The 11,898-nt window shown below is 39.1% G+C and overlaps 1 protein-coding gene across 4 annotated transcripts in view; it reads right to left on the bottom strand.

The window, feature by feature from the left end:
• Positions 1-2,465: 2,465 nt before the first annotated feature.
• PELI2 (pellino E3 ubiquitin protein ligase family member 2) overlaps positions 2,466-11,898 on the bottom strand; it is a 207,476-nt gene continuing 198,043 nt past the window's right edge. For all 4 annotated transcript variants that reach the window (XM_024134062.3, XM_055088449.1, XM_055088446.1 and 1 more), the window contains one exon: positions 2,466-7,366. In XM_024134062.3, the coding sequence (XP_023989830.1) occupies positions 6,800-7,366 (567 nt within the window). In that variant the 3' untranslated portion in view covers positions 2,466-6,799. The remainder of the gene's footprint in view (positions 7,367-11,898) is intronic.

Here is an 11,898-nt window from a genome sequence, read left to right as displayed (position 1 = left end):
AGAGGGAAGAAAAGGTCTCTTGTCTCTTAGGCAGCTCCAGACTTCAGCCGGACTCCCTCCCGGCTAGCCGTGGCGCACTAGCCCCTTCAGGCTGTTTACACACTGCCAACACCAGACCTTTCCCTGGGATCCGACTGAAGCCCGAGCCACAGCTCCCAGCCCCCGCCCGCCCCGGCGGGTGAGCAGAGAAGCCTCTCGGGCTGGTGAGTGCTGGTCGGCACCAATCCTCTGTGCAGGAATCTCTTTGCTTTGCCCTCCGCACCGTTACTGCGCCCTCCTCCGTGGCTCTGAAGCTTCCCCCTCCGCCACCCACAGTCTCCGCCCGCGAAGGGGCTTCTAGTGTGTGGAAACCTTTCCTCCTTCACAGCTCCCTCCCATTGGTGCAGGTCCCATCCCTATTCTTTTGTCTCTGTTTAGTCTTTTTTCTTTTGCCCTACCCAGGTACGTGGGGGAGTTTCTTGCCTTTTGGGAGGTCTGAGGTCTTCTGCCAGGGTTTAGTGGGTGTTCTATAGGAGCAGTTGCACGTGTAGACGTATTTCTGATGTATCTGTGGGGAGGAAGGTGATCTCCGCGTCTTACTCTTCCGCCATCTTCTCTCCTCTCCCAGCATCTAGTATGTATCTTTTAAAAATTAGTTTTGACATATAATTCACATACCATAAAAGTCACCCCTTCAAAGTATAAAACTCAGTTGCTTTTAGCACATTCAGAGTTGTGCAGCCATTACTACTGCTACCGCAGGCAGGTTCGTGTGCCTGATGCACAGTGAGCCCAAACAAACTGAAGCATTGGAGTTTGGAGCAGAGAAAGGTTTATTGCAGGGCCAAGCAAGGAGAACCGTGGCTCATGCTCAGTAAAACCTGAATTCCCTGATGGTTTTCAGGGACATGTTTTTATAGACAAAATTTGGGATGAGGGCTGCAGGGTGTGTGACTTTCTTCTGATTGGTTGGTGGTGAGGTAACAGGGTGGTGCTCCAGGAACCTTGCGCTCAGCCTGAAGTTACCATCCTCCATCTGGCTGGGGCCTTAGTTCCTGCAGAACTCAAAGGTTATATTGTTATTTATATTCCTTGAGGAGGAACCAGGATCCTGCCTTGTTGCTACACTTTTGTTACTTGACTGCTTCTCCTTTGTTTCTGCATTCTCTCCCTTTCCTGATTTGCAGCTGTTTGAATCTGCCCTTTGGAAGTCAGGGCAGGCTGAATGAAGCCTATTTGCTACAAACTAGAAGCTCAGTTTCACAATCCTCTTTGGTATATAGCTGGGAGTGAAAATGCTGGCTTATGTGGTAACTGTGTGTTTTACATTTTGAGGAGTTGTAAACTGTTGCTCCAAAGTGGTTGCACCATTTTACAATTCTACCAACAGTGTATGAGGGTTCCAATTTTTCAACACATTCTCAACACTTGTTACTGTCTTTTTGATTTTAGCTATCACAGTGGGTATAAAGTGGTATTTTGTGGTTTTTAACTTGCATTTCTCTGATGACTAATAATGTTGGGAATATTTATGTGCTTATTAGTCATTTGTGTATCTTCTTTGGAAAAGTATTCAAATCTTTTGACCATTTTTTAACTGGGTTATCTGTCCTTTTCTTGATGAGTTATGAGTTCTCCATGTATTCTGGATACAATTGCCTTACTAGTTATATGATCTCCAAATATCTTCTCCCATTGTACGGGTTATCTTTTTTTTTTTTCTTTTTACTTTTGAGAGTGTCTTTTGATGCACAAAATATTTTAATTTTGAAGTCCAGTTTATCTTCTTTCTTATGTTTGTGTTTTTTGGTGTTTAAGAAATCATTGACTAATCCAAGGTCACAAAGGTTTACTCTGTTCTATAGTCTTTGCTCTCCATCCATTTTCAGTTAATTTTTGTATATTGTGTCAAGTAGGGGTCTAACTTCATTCTTTTGCATGTGGACATCTAGTTATCCCAGCTCCATGTGTTAAATACTCTTCTTTCCCCATTGAATAGTTCGGGCACCCTTGTAAAACAGAATACATCCCACAATAGTAACTGGCTATGTTTTTCTGTAATAACGCATCTTACAAATCATGGCATCTTAGATTTGTTAAAGTGTTAGAATACTTAATACTGAAATAAAAGCCTATATAAATGTATATTTTGGGGGGTGATGAAAAATCTATTTCCCTCAATAATACTAAGACTCCTTAAATATCAATGCGATGAGAAAAAAACTGTCAAATACCTTTTCTTATGAAAGACATACTAGTTTAAGGCTTGGAGGCTTACACATAATGCTTATGTTGTTAAAAGTGAATGAAGATTGTCACAAAGGTAGCAATATGACTATAATGGCCATACAGAAAATCCATTAATTCTACAAGCCAGGTTAAATTCTAGAAGTGAGATTTATTTGACAGTGATGTAATGTCACAAATATAAACACCAATGGAATTTTTCAGATAAAAAAATTGAGATTTTTCAGAATCTAGGTTTAAATAGGTATTGTGCAGAATATAAAACAATGATCAGCTCAACTGTCTGCGATCAAATTATAAGTTTGAAAAATGCAAAAGTCAAGTCTAACTTTTATATCCACTTCCTATCTAATGTCCTGATGAAGACAACGACTCACAAACATACTGAGATCCGTTTAATAGTTTCTGAAGATTTTTCCTGTAAAATGGCTTGTATTTCCACAGATATAACAGTGAAGAAATAAACTTTTCAATTTGACATGAAATATAAAAGAACAGTTTTACAAATATATCCATAAAATTTAACTGCTCATAACACTATACATGGTAAATATGACCAACCTCTTAGCTTCTAGACTATTTAAAACAGAGAAACAATATGTCATCTCAGCTAAAAAGAAACAACTTCCCTTTCATCGAGTTTATTTTTGTTTAGAAACAGTTAAGTAGAACTGGAAAAATACTTGCTTTTCCCTATCTTCCTCTAGGGATTCTGCATGAGGGTGAAAACTTGAGAGGATATTAGTTTTACTAAGAAGAAATACTGAACCTTCTTCTGTTTTACTGATTCAGTAATGCTTACATTCTTTTAAAAAGATCCTGGAGTTGTCTCATTGGTCTTTGACTAGGTCATAAAGAAATGATAACAGAGCTGTGCTCTCCTTCTAGCATTAAAAGAGGAACTTCATACCCCCAGCCTATGAAGGTTAAACTCTGGGGATGTAAGAGCTACAGCCAAAAGAACAGCACTAGATCCGGCTTAAAATCAAGGTTCTGTGGTTTGTCTATTAGAAATTCCACTGTTACAAGGCAGGATTGAATGAAGATAAGTTTTTTAGCCAGAATTGACAATGTTGTGATCATATATCCTTTCATGCAAATCCAAAGAACAGAATGGCTTTAAAAAGAAAAGTTGATCAAAATCATAGAACTGCAGGTAACAATTCTATAATCTATGTGATGCTTAAATTAAGAAAGAGAAAACATGCTCCTTTTTCAACTCTCAAAAAGTGCCCAAATAACAATACTGAGCTCCCAAATGACAGGGGTTTGAATTTTTTTTTTTAATGTAAGCAAAAATAAAGCATTGAAGCTTTATGAAGAAAAGAGTTCTCCTCAACTTTGCTAATATAGTAGATGTAATAACTTTAAATAATTTCCCTACTGCTACTGGAAATAAATTCTACTACAATCATGTATATGCCAGTTCCTGGCATATTTCTGCATCCAGATTCATTCGTCTCCTTAAAGGAGCCCATCATTTTTCCAATGGCTTTCTCCTTTCTTTAAACCCTAACCCTGAAATTCTATAACCAGTTATGTCACGTGGCTTCCCTGAGGCACAAAGGTACCAAACTCTATAATTAACTATCGAGGAATGATAAATATGCTCTCTATTTATATTAAAAGATTTTAATTATTTTGGGCTACAGTTAGGGCAAAAAACCCCAGAAAGCTTAATACTTACTCTGCAGTGTGAACTGTAGCCCTTCTTGCAAAAAGCAAAACCAAATAAGGGAAATGTTGAGTTGCAGCATGCATGACCTGGCAGCACCGATTAGTAATAATAAAAAAAAATTCCAGACTAGAAAAATATTCAGAATTGTATCCCATTCACTCTAAATCTTTTTTTTTTTTTTTTTTTTTTTGTAATAAACTGGCGTAAACAACTGGAAAAAAACTGGAAAAAAAAACCTATGGGAACACATCATTGGAGCTCTTCTGGAAACCTAGTCACAAAAGGCATTTCGGTCAGGCTGAGATCAGGATAACTGGTCTGCAATTTCCTATGTGTACACCTGGGGAGTGGAATTTGCCCTTGAATGTGATGTCAAGCAAGACATAAAAGCAGACATAACCTCTGAGAAGTTACCTTTTCTGAACTGTATTACTGTACTCTGAGCTAGAGTTCTTTATTCTCACTTTATTTTTTCCAGAGAAAAAAAAAGTCTCATTAACCAAAGTTAGCAGATCTTACTAGCAGTGGCCAAGATGAGCCTGGCTTCCTTCTGCAAACGGGCCACCTCTCTGTGGTTCTCTAGGCAGGGGAGAGGGGACCTCACTTGGAAGTCAAAGGAAAAGATGTGGTGTTAACAGAGGTGCAGGGGTCACTGTTGCCCCTTCCAAGAGCTTGGAATTTCTACCCAAATTTACTAAAAAGTCAAACTTCTCAGGTTGGAAGATAACTATTTTGGGGTATATGTTGCATGTGGAACTACCAGACCTTGAACTACTATAGTCCTTGAAAGAGAAAGTTATATCAGATGGTAACTTTCTGGGAAAAAAAAAAGTTTCTGATAGGTAAAATGCAGCCTTTCTAGATGCAAGACTATTTATTTACCTTACAAGATGGTTTTTAGGGTGGTCAAGACTCCTCAAACCACTTTCAAACCACATCGCAAGAAAAGGAACCGCGTGCTTCCTGTATCATTTTGTGGAGCCTAAAGCGGCACAGACTGAAAAGACATATTCCATCTGTAAAAGCTAATCACAGGAGACTCTGGCTACATCAAAAGGCATTGGATATATTCTGGGCAATTTAATTGTTTTCTTTCATTCTCTGTCTGCAGGTCAAGCAAGCTATACAGAATTGAGTAAGCTATCAATGAGAGCACTGTGGTTGGATTTTCACAGCACTTAAAAATCACCAAAACAAAAACACCTCATAAACAATAATCTCCACTGAAAAGTAAAGCTATTTGAAAACTGAGAGGATGACATTTTTATATATTAAGTCAATTTAAGCAGCAGCAATCAGACTAATAGATCTTATCACGTTAAGGAAAAGGGCTTTCAAAATGGGTTAGGACAATTGAAAATAGGCAAAATATTTACTAGTAGGCAAACCATGGAAAAACCAATTCAAATAGGAATGCAGTATATTAGAATCATATAAATCATATATCTTTACCAAGGTTAAAAAAATGCAGCATGAATCTGCAATGGTCAATTTAAGAGGATGTTAATTTAAACATACTTGCTCCATGTGGCAGGAATCTGTTTCATCCCAGCCAGCTCTGGTAGTCGCATGTCCTAAAGGATCTTTACGTCACGGGAACACTGATACACTGGTACTGAGCACAGAGAATGAACATCCAAGAATTATTATTCAAAATGAAATGAAACTAACAGAGAGGGCTGGTGGAGCTCATATGAAATTCTGATTTAATTATTCCTCAGTAAACACTCATTTGCTCTCTTGAAATCAGTAATTTCAAATGCTCTCTGCAGATGTACCACTTGGTGTTGTGTATATCTAATGATCACATTTAAATTTAGTTTGATTTACAAACATTTTCAAAACTTATAGGGCTCTGTAAGCTGCAAGGGAAGGTGACAGATGGCAGAAAGGCGGTGAACAAAACTGACTGTATTGTTGTAAGATGTTGCTTTTCAAGTTCACGGAATTTTGGCTTTCTTAAGAAAAACTTAGGAAATTCCAACGAGTAGTTTTAAAAAGTAAACTCTTATTTTTAATCACTCTTAAATTATTCAGTAAGCAAGTCAACTTGGTATTATATTACCTGGGCCATGTTTTCTGCTGCAATAATCACTCTCAGTTAATGAATTTTTAAGAGCAGCTACATTTTAATCAACCAAACAGTTCTGGCCATGCAAGATGAGAATCAGGGATAGACCATGTCAGACCAAAAATAACAAAAGGCAGACTAAAAAGTTAAGGGAAACTCTTTGTTTGAAATGCCAAGGTATTTGATGAATGTGTGTATAAAGTAATTAAATTCCACCGAAGTTTAAAAAAAAAATGACAACATATGAATATTCCTTCCCCTCAAAAGAAAAATCAGAGAAAAGCCCCAGATTTCAAAACAATCACCTGTGCCTAAGGTCTCCTGTCCCCCAACATCATCTTATAGAGCTGCCCCTTTGGTATCTGGCCAGATTCTAACCTGTATCAAGTATTTCCAGATACGGCATGTCTAACACCTACACCACACAGCACCGAAGTTTGCAGTTAAGAGCCAACAACTTTTGAGTAAATTTCTTCTACAGTTTTAAAATGGAATTTAAAGTCCTGTCCAAATTTAACAAAGAAAACTTGTTTTAAAAACCCCAAGGTTAAAATAAAAGCATGGCATTTTAAATCCAATTGTTACAAAGATATTATGGTTTAATTAAGCAGACTTCAATGAGGATGCTGCTATTTTGAGCATGCAACACACCACTGTTATCATCAATGCCTGGCATGTTTCATCACCACGCCCTTCTTTTTTCCCAGCCTCAGGACACGCCTCCCCTTAATGAACGGTATTATAAAAAGGTAAAATCTAGAGTTAGTGGCAAAATCTTCACAGTAACTTGTTAATAAAGTCGTCATCGATGGCTGTAAAGGGCATCAGTCAACTGGACCTTGGAAAATCAATTTGATGCAGTTCTGTTCCCCAAGCAGCTGCGTGGCACAGAAAGGGCAGGCAGCATGAAATGCGTGAGTCCCGTGAGGCAGTGGGATCTGAGACCAATATTTTGCAGACTTCTCTGAGCACACATGTCCACAAGGGGTGAAAGCATGAGTGGGCGGTCCCGCGTCTACATAAAAGCCCGCCTCGCAGCCGAGCCAGAGCGGCACGTAGGGGCCCACAGTCCTGCACATGGGACACTCCCTCTCGTTGGCCTCCGTGTCGCTCCGATGGCCCCAGTTGTGGTAGCCGTGCACGTGGCCACAGCTGAGGTACGCCCAGGGCTGCTTCTCCTCCACCACCTCTTTCCTGTTGATGCTGGGGAAGGCCAAGGTGTTGAGCCCCACGGGACACTGTGGCCGGGCAGCGTTGATCTCCTGCCGCAGGGCTTCAATGTGCTTCTGGGTTGGGGTGTGAAAGAGGCCATCTGCTGTCCTCCAGAGCAGGGTGGCCCCACACAGGTCGATGAGGGAGCCGTCCTGCAGGACGTTGGTCTCGCTTTCCACCTACAAGTTTGACAGACATGCCTTTTAAAAGCAAAATTTGACAAACCATACTAACGTTTTTGTCCTCTTAAAGATCATCTCCGTAGTCAACACAGGGGGGCAGTTTATCCCATGGCCTCCCTGCAAAACAGGACTAGGGGGGTAACTCACCCTCCCTGAGCTTCCCTTTCCTCATCTGAACACTGGATGTAAATCATGTATGTGAAACACACAAAGCCCTAAGCGCGGATACATTTACTTTACATGTTCAATTAATGTAGTGGTTATTTTAACAAACATCACAAATCTCCTTAGATTTTTAGTTTTCCTCCTCAAGTCAACAACACAACTCCTCCTTGGTCTCAGAAGGGACAGGAGATGTCCAGCCAGTCCATCTGGTAAAGACACATGCTCATTTCGACCAGAGCCAATCCAGAAGACCCCTGGGGGGTGCCCTGCAGTAAATACTACAGTGGTGCCAACAACTCCTGGTGACCTTCAGCTTCACACAATCTATCATCTATCCTGCATTCCTAAGGTCTGGAGCAGAAGCGCTCACTGTGAGCTTTGGAACATCATTTAATCCCAGCTTACCCTTCCCCCTCCCCATGTCCTCAAGTCTGTTCTCTACATCTGCGTCTTTATTTCTGTCCTGCCCCTAGAGACTGGCTGTGCTATGTACCAAGTGCTGACAAGACTGATTAACAGCTGACAAGCAGCACAGTTAGACATGATCCGCAGGAGCCTGACCCCTGTCTCCGTGGGCCACCTGTGCTCTATGGATGCACTCAGGTGCACTGCCCTCTGGCATGTGCCATGAGTGACCTCTGCCTAGAATTCTCTATCCTGGGTCTCCCCACCCCTAGTCTACCCCTGGGCCTGGCAAACTCCCACTCATCACTCAGGGCTCACTTGGATGGCACTTTGCCTGGAAGGTGTCCTTTAATGACAACAGCAGTCCTTCCCCAAAAAAGTATCCAATACTGGTAGTTAGAAAAAGCTAAAATCCCAACAAAATGATAAATCTCAATAGTTTACAGGAAAAACACGGTGACTGCTTTTTGAATAGGCTTTAAGTCGCTGAAGCTCTCTCCTCGCTCACTCCCACCCTGAACACCTCCTAGTCTCCTCCCTTCTCTTCCCGACCACAGGTAATTCTCAGGGGAGGTCTCATCTCTGCATAAACTTTGTACGAAGAAGAACACTGTTGTGGTAATAAGCTGGAGTTTAGGCTACGTTTTTCTTTGTTTTCCTTATGATTATTTTTATTCATTGCTTTTTCTTTGTAAATATATTTTATTAAAATATACACATGCTCTTTTATCTTATTCATGTTCTGAAATTTATTTTTGAATTTTTATTTTCTATTGGAGTATAGTTGATTAACAATGTTGTGTTAGTTTCAGGTGTATGGCAGAGTGATTCAGTTATACATATATATGTATATATTCTTTTTCACATTCTTTTCCCATTTAGGTTATTACAGAATATTGAGCAGAGTTCCCTATGCTATACAGTAGGTCCTTGTTAGTTATCTATTTTAAATATAATAGTGTGTATATGTCAATCCCAAACTCCCAATTTTTCCCTCTCTCTCACCTTTCCCCTTTGGTGACCATAAGTTTGTTTTCTAAGTCTGTGAGTCTGTTTCTGTTTTGGAAATATGTTCATTTGTATTATTATTTTTTTTAGATTCTTCACATAAGTGATATCATATGATATTTGTCTTTCTCTGTCTGACTTACTTCACTCAGTGTGATAATCTCCAGGTCCATCCATGTTGCTGAATATGGTATTATTTCATTCTTTTTAATGGCTGAGTACTATTCCATTGTATATTATGTACCACATTTTCTTTATCCATTCATCTGTCAAAGGACATGAGCTGTTTGTAACTTTTGGAGATTAATCCCTTGTGGGTCACATTGTTTGCAAATATTTTTTCCCATTCTGTGGGTAGTCTTTTCATTTTGTTTATGGTTTCCTTTGCTGTGCAAAAGCTTTTGAGTTTAATTAGGTCCTATTTGTTTATTTTTGTTTTTATTTTCATTACTCTAGGAGATGGGTCAAAAAAGATATTGCTGCGATTTATGTCAGAGTGTTCTACCTATGTTTTCCTCTAAGAGTTTTATACTATCAGGTCTTACATTTAGGTCTTTAATCCATTTTGAGTTTATTTTTGTGTATGGTGTTAAAGAATGTTCTAATTTCATTGTTTTACATGCAGCTCTCCAGTTTTCCCAACACCTCCATTGTATAGTTTTGTCTTCTTTGTCATAGATTGACCGTAGGTGCGTGGGATTATTTCTGGGTTTTCTATCCTCTTCCATTGATCTATATTTGTTTTTGTGCCAGTACCACACAGTTTTGAGGACTGTAGCTTTGTAGTATAGTCTGAAGTCAGGGAGCCTGAATCCTTGAGCTCCGTTTCTCTTTCTCAAGATTGCTTTGGTTTTCGGGGTCTTTTGTGTCTCCATACAATTAAAAATTTTTTATTCTAATTCTGTGAAAAATGCCATTGGTAATTTGCTAGGGATTGCACTGAATCTGTAGATTGCCTTGGGTAGTATAGTCATTTTCACAATACTGATTCTTCCAACCCAAGAATATGGTATGTTTGTCCATCTGTTCGGGTCGTCTTTGTTTTCTTTCATCAGAGTCTTACAGTTTTCTGAGTAAAGGTCTTTTGCTTCCTAGGTAAGTTTATTCCTAGGTATTTTATTTTTTGTTGTGATGGTACATGGGATTGTTTCTGTAATTTCTCTTTCTGATTTTTCATCGTTAGTGTATAGAAATGCAACAGATTTCTGTGTTCTAATTTTGTATCCAGCAACTTTACCAAATTCATTGATGACTTCTAGTAGTTTTCTGGTAGCAGCTTTAGGATTTTCCATGTACAGCATCATGTCATTTGCAAACAGTGACAGTTTTACTTCTTCTTTTCCAATTTGGATTCCTTCTATTTTTTTTTTCTTCTCTGATTGACATGGCTATGAGTGCCAAAACTATGTTGAATAAAAGTGGCAAGAGTGGACATCGTGGACATCCCTGTCTTGTTCATGATCTTAGAGGAAATGCTTTCAGCTTTCACCATTGAGTATGTTAGCTGTAGGTTTGTCACATATCACCTTTATTTTATTGAGGTATATTCCTTCTGTGCCCACTGTCTAAAGAGTTTTTATCTGAAATGGATGTTGAATTTTATCAAAAGTTTTTTCCACATATATTGATATCATCATGTGGTTTTTATTCTCCAATTTGTTGATGTGGTGTACCACACTGATTGATTTGCAGATATTGAAAAATCCTTGCACCCCTGGGATAAATCCCACTTGATCATTGTTGTATGATCCTTTTAATATATTGTTGGAGTGGGTCTGCTGGTATTTTGTTGAGGATTTTTGCATCTAAGCTGATGAGTGATATTGGTCTGTAATTTTCTTTCTTTGTGTGTGATATCTTTGTCTGGTTCTGTATCAGGGTGATGGTGGCCTCAGAGAATGACTTTGGGAGTGTTCCTTCCTCTGTAATTTTTTGGAATAGTTTCAGAAGGATAGGTGTTAACTCTTCCCTAAATTGTTTGGTAGAATTCACCTGTGAAGCTATCTGGTCCTGGAATTTTGCTTGTTGTAAGTTTCTAAATGACTGATTCAATTTCAGCACTGGTAATTTTTGTGTTCATATTTTCTATTTCTTCCTGGTTCAGTCTTGGGAGAGTATACCTTTCTAAGAATTTGTCCATTTCTTCTAGGTTGTCCATTTGGTTGGTGTATAGTTGCTTGTAGTAGTCTCTTATGATCCTTGTGTTTCTGTGGTGTTGGCTGTAACTTCTCCATTTTCATTTCTAATTTTATTGATTTGGGCCCTCTCCCATTTTTTCTTGATGAGTTTGGCTAAAAATGTTTATCAGTTTTGTTTATCTTCTCCAAGAACCAGCTTTTAGTTTCATTGCTCTTTTCTATTGTTTACATCATCTCTATTTCATTTATTTCTGCTCTGATCTTTATTTCTTTCATTCTACTAACTTTGGGTTTTGTTTTTTTTTCTTTCTCTACTTGCTTTAGGTGTGAGGTTTGGTTATTTGACACTTTTCTTGTTTCCTGAGGCAAGAGTGTATTGCTATAAACTTCCCTCTTAGAACTGCTTTTGCTGCATCCCATAGGTTTTGAGTCGTGGTGTGACATTTTCATTTGTCTCCGGGTATTTTTTTTTTAACATCATTATTGGAGTATAATTGCTTTACAATGGTGTGTTTGTTAGTTTCTGCTTTATAACAAAGTGAATCAGTTAAACATATACATATGTTCCCATATCTCTTCCCTCTTGCATCTTCCTCCCTCCCTCCCACCCTCCCTATCCCACCCCTCTAGGGGGGCACAAACCACCTAGCTGATCTCCCTGTGCCATGTGGCTGCTTCCCACTAGCTATCCACCCTACGTTTGGTAGTGTATATATGTCCATGCCACTCTCTCACTTTGTCACAGCTTACCCTTCCCCCTCCCCATATCCTCAAGTCCATGCTCTAGTAGGTCTGTGTTTTATTCCCATCCTA

The sequence above is a fragment of the Physeter macrocephalus genome, chromosome 11 (genome assembly GCF_002837175.3).
Source record: "Physeter macrocephalus isolate SW-GA chromosome 11, ASM283717v5, whole genome shotgun sequence".
Classification (NCBI taxonomy): domain Eukaryota; kingdom Metazoa; phylum Chordata; class Mammalia; order Artiodactyla; family Physeteridae; genus Physeter; species Physeter macrocephalus.
The sequence above is the reverse complement of the archived record's forward strand: the minus strand, read 5'-3'. Positions and strand labels throughout refer to the sequence as shown.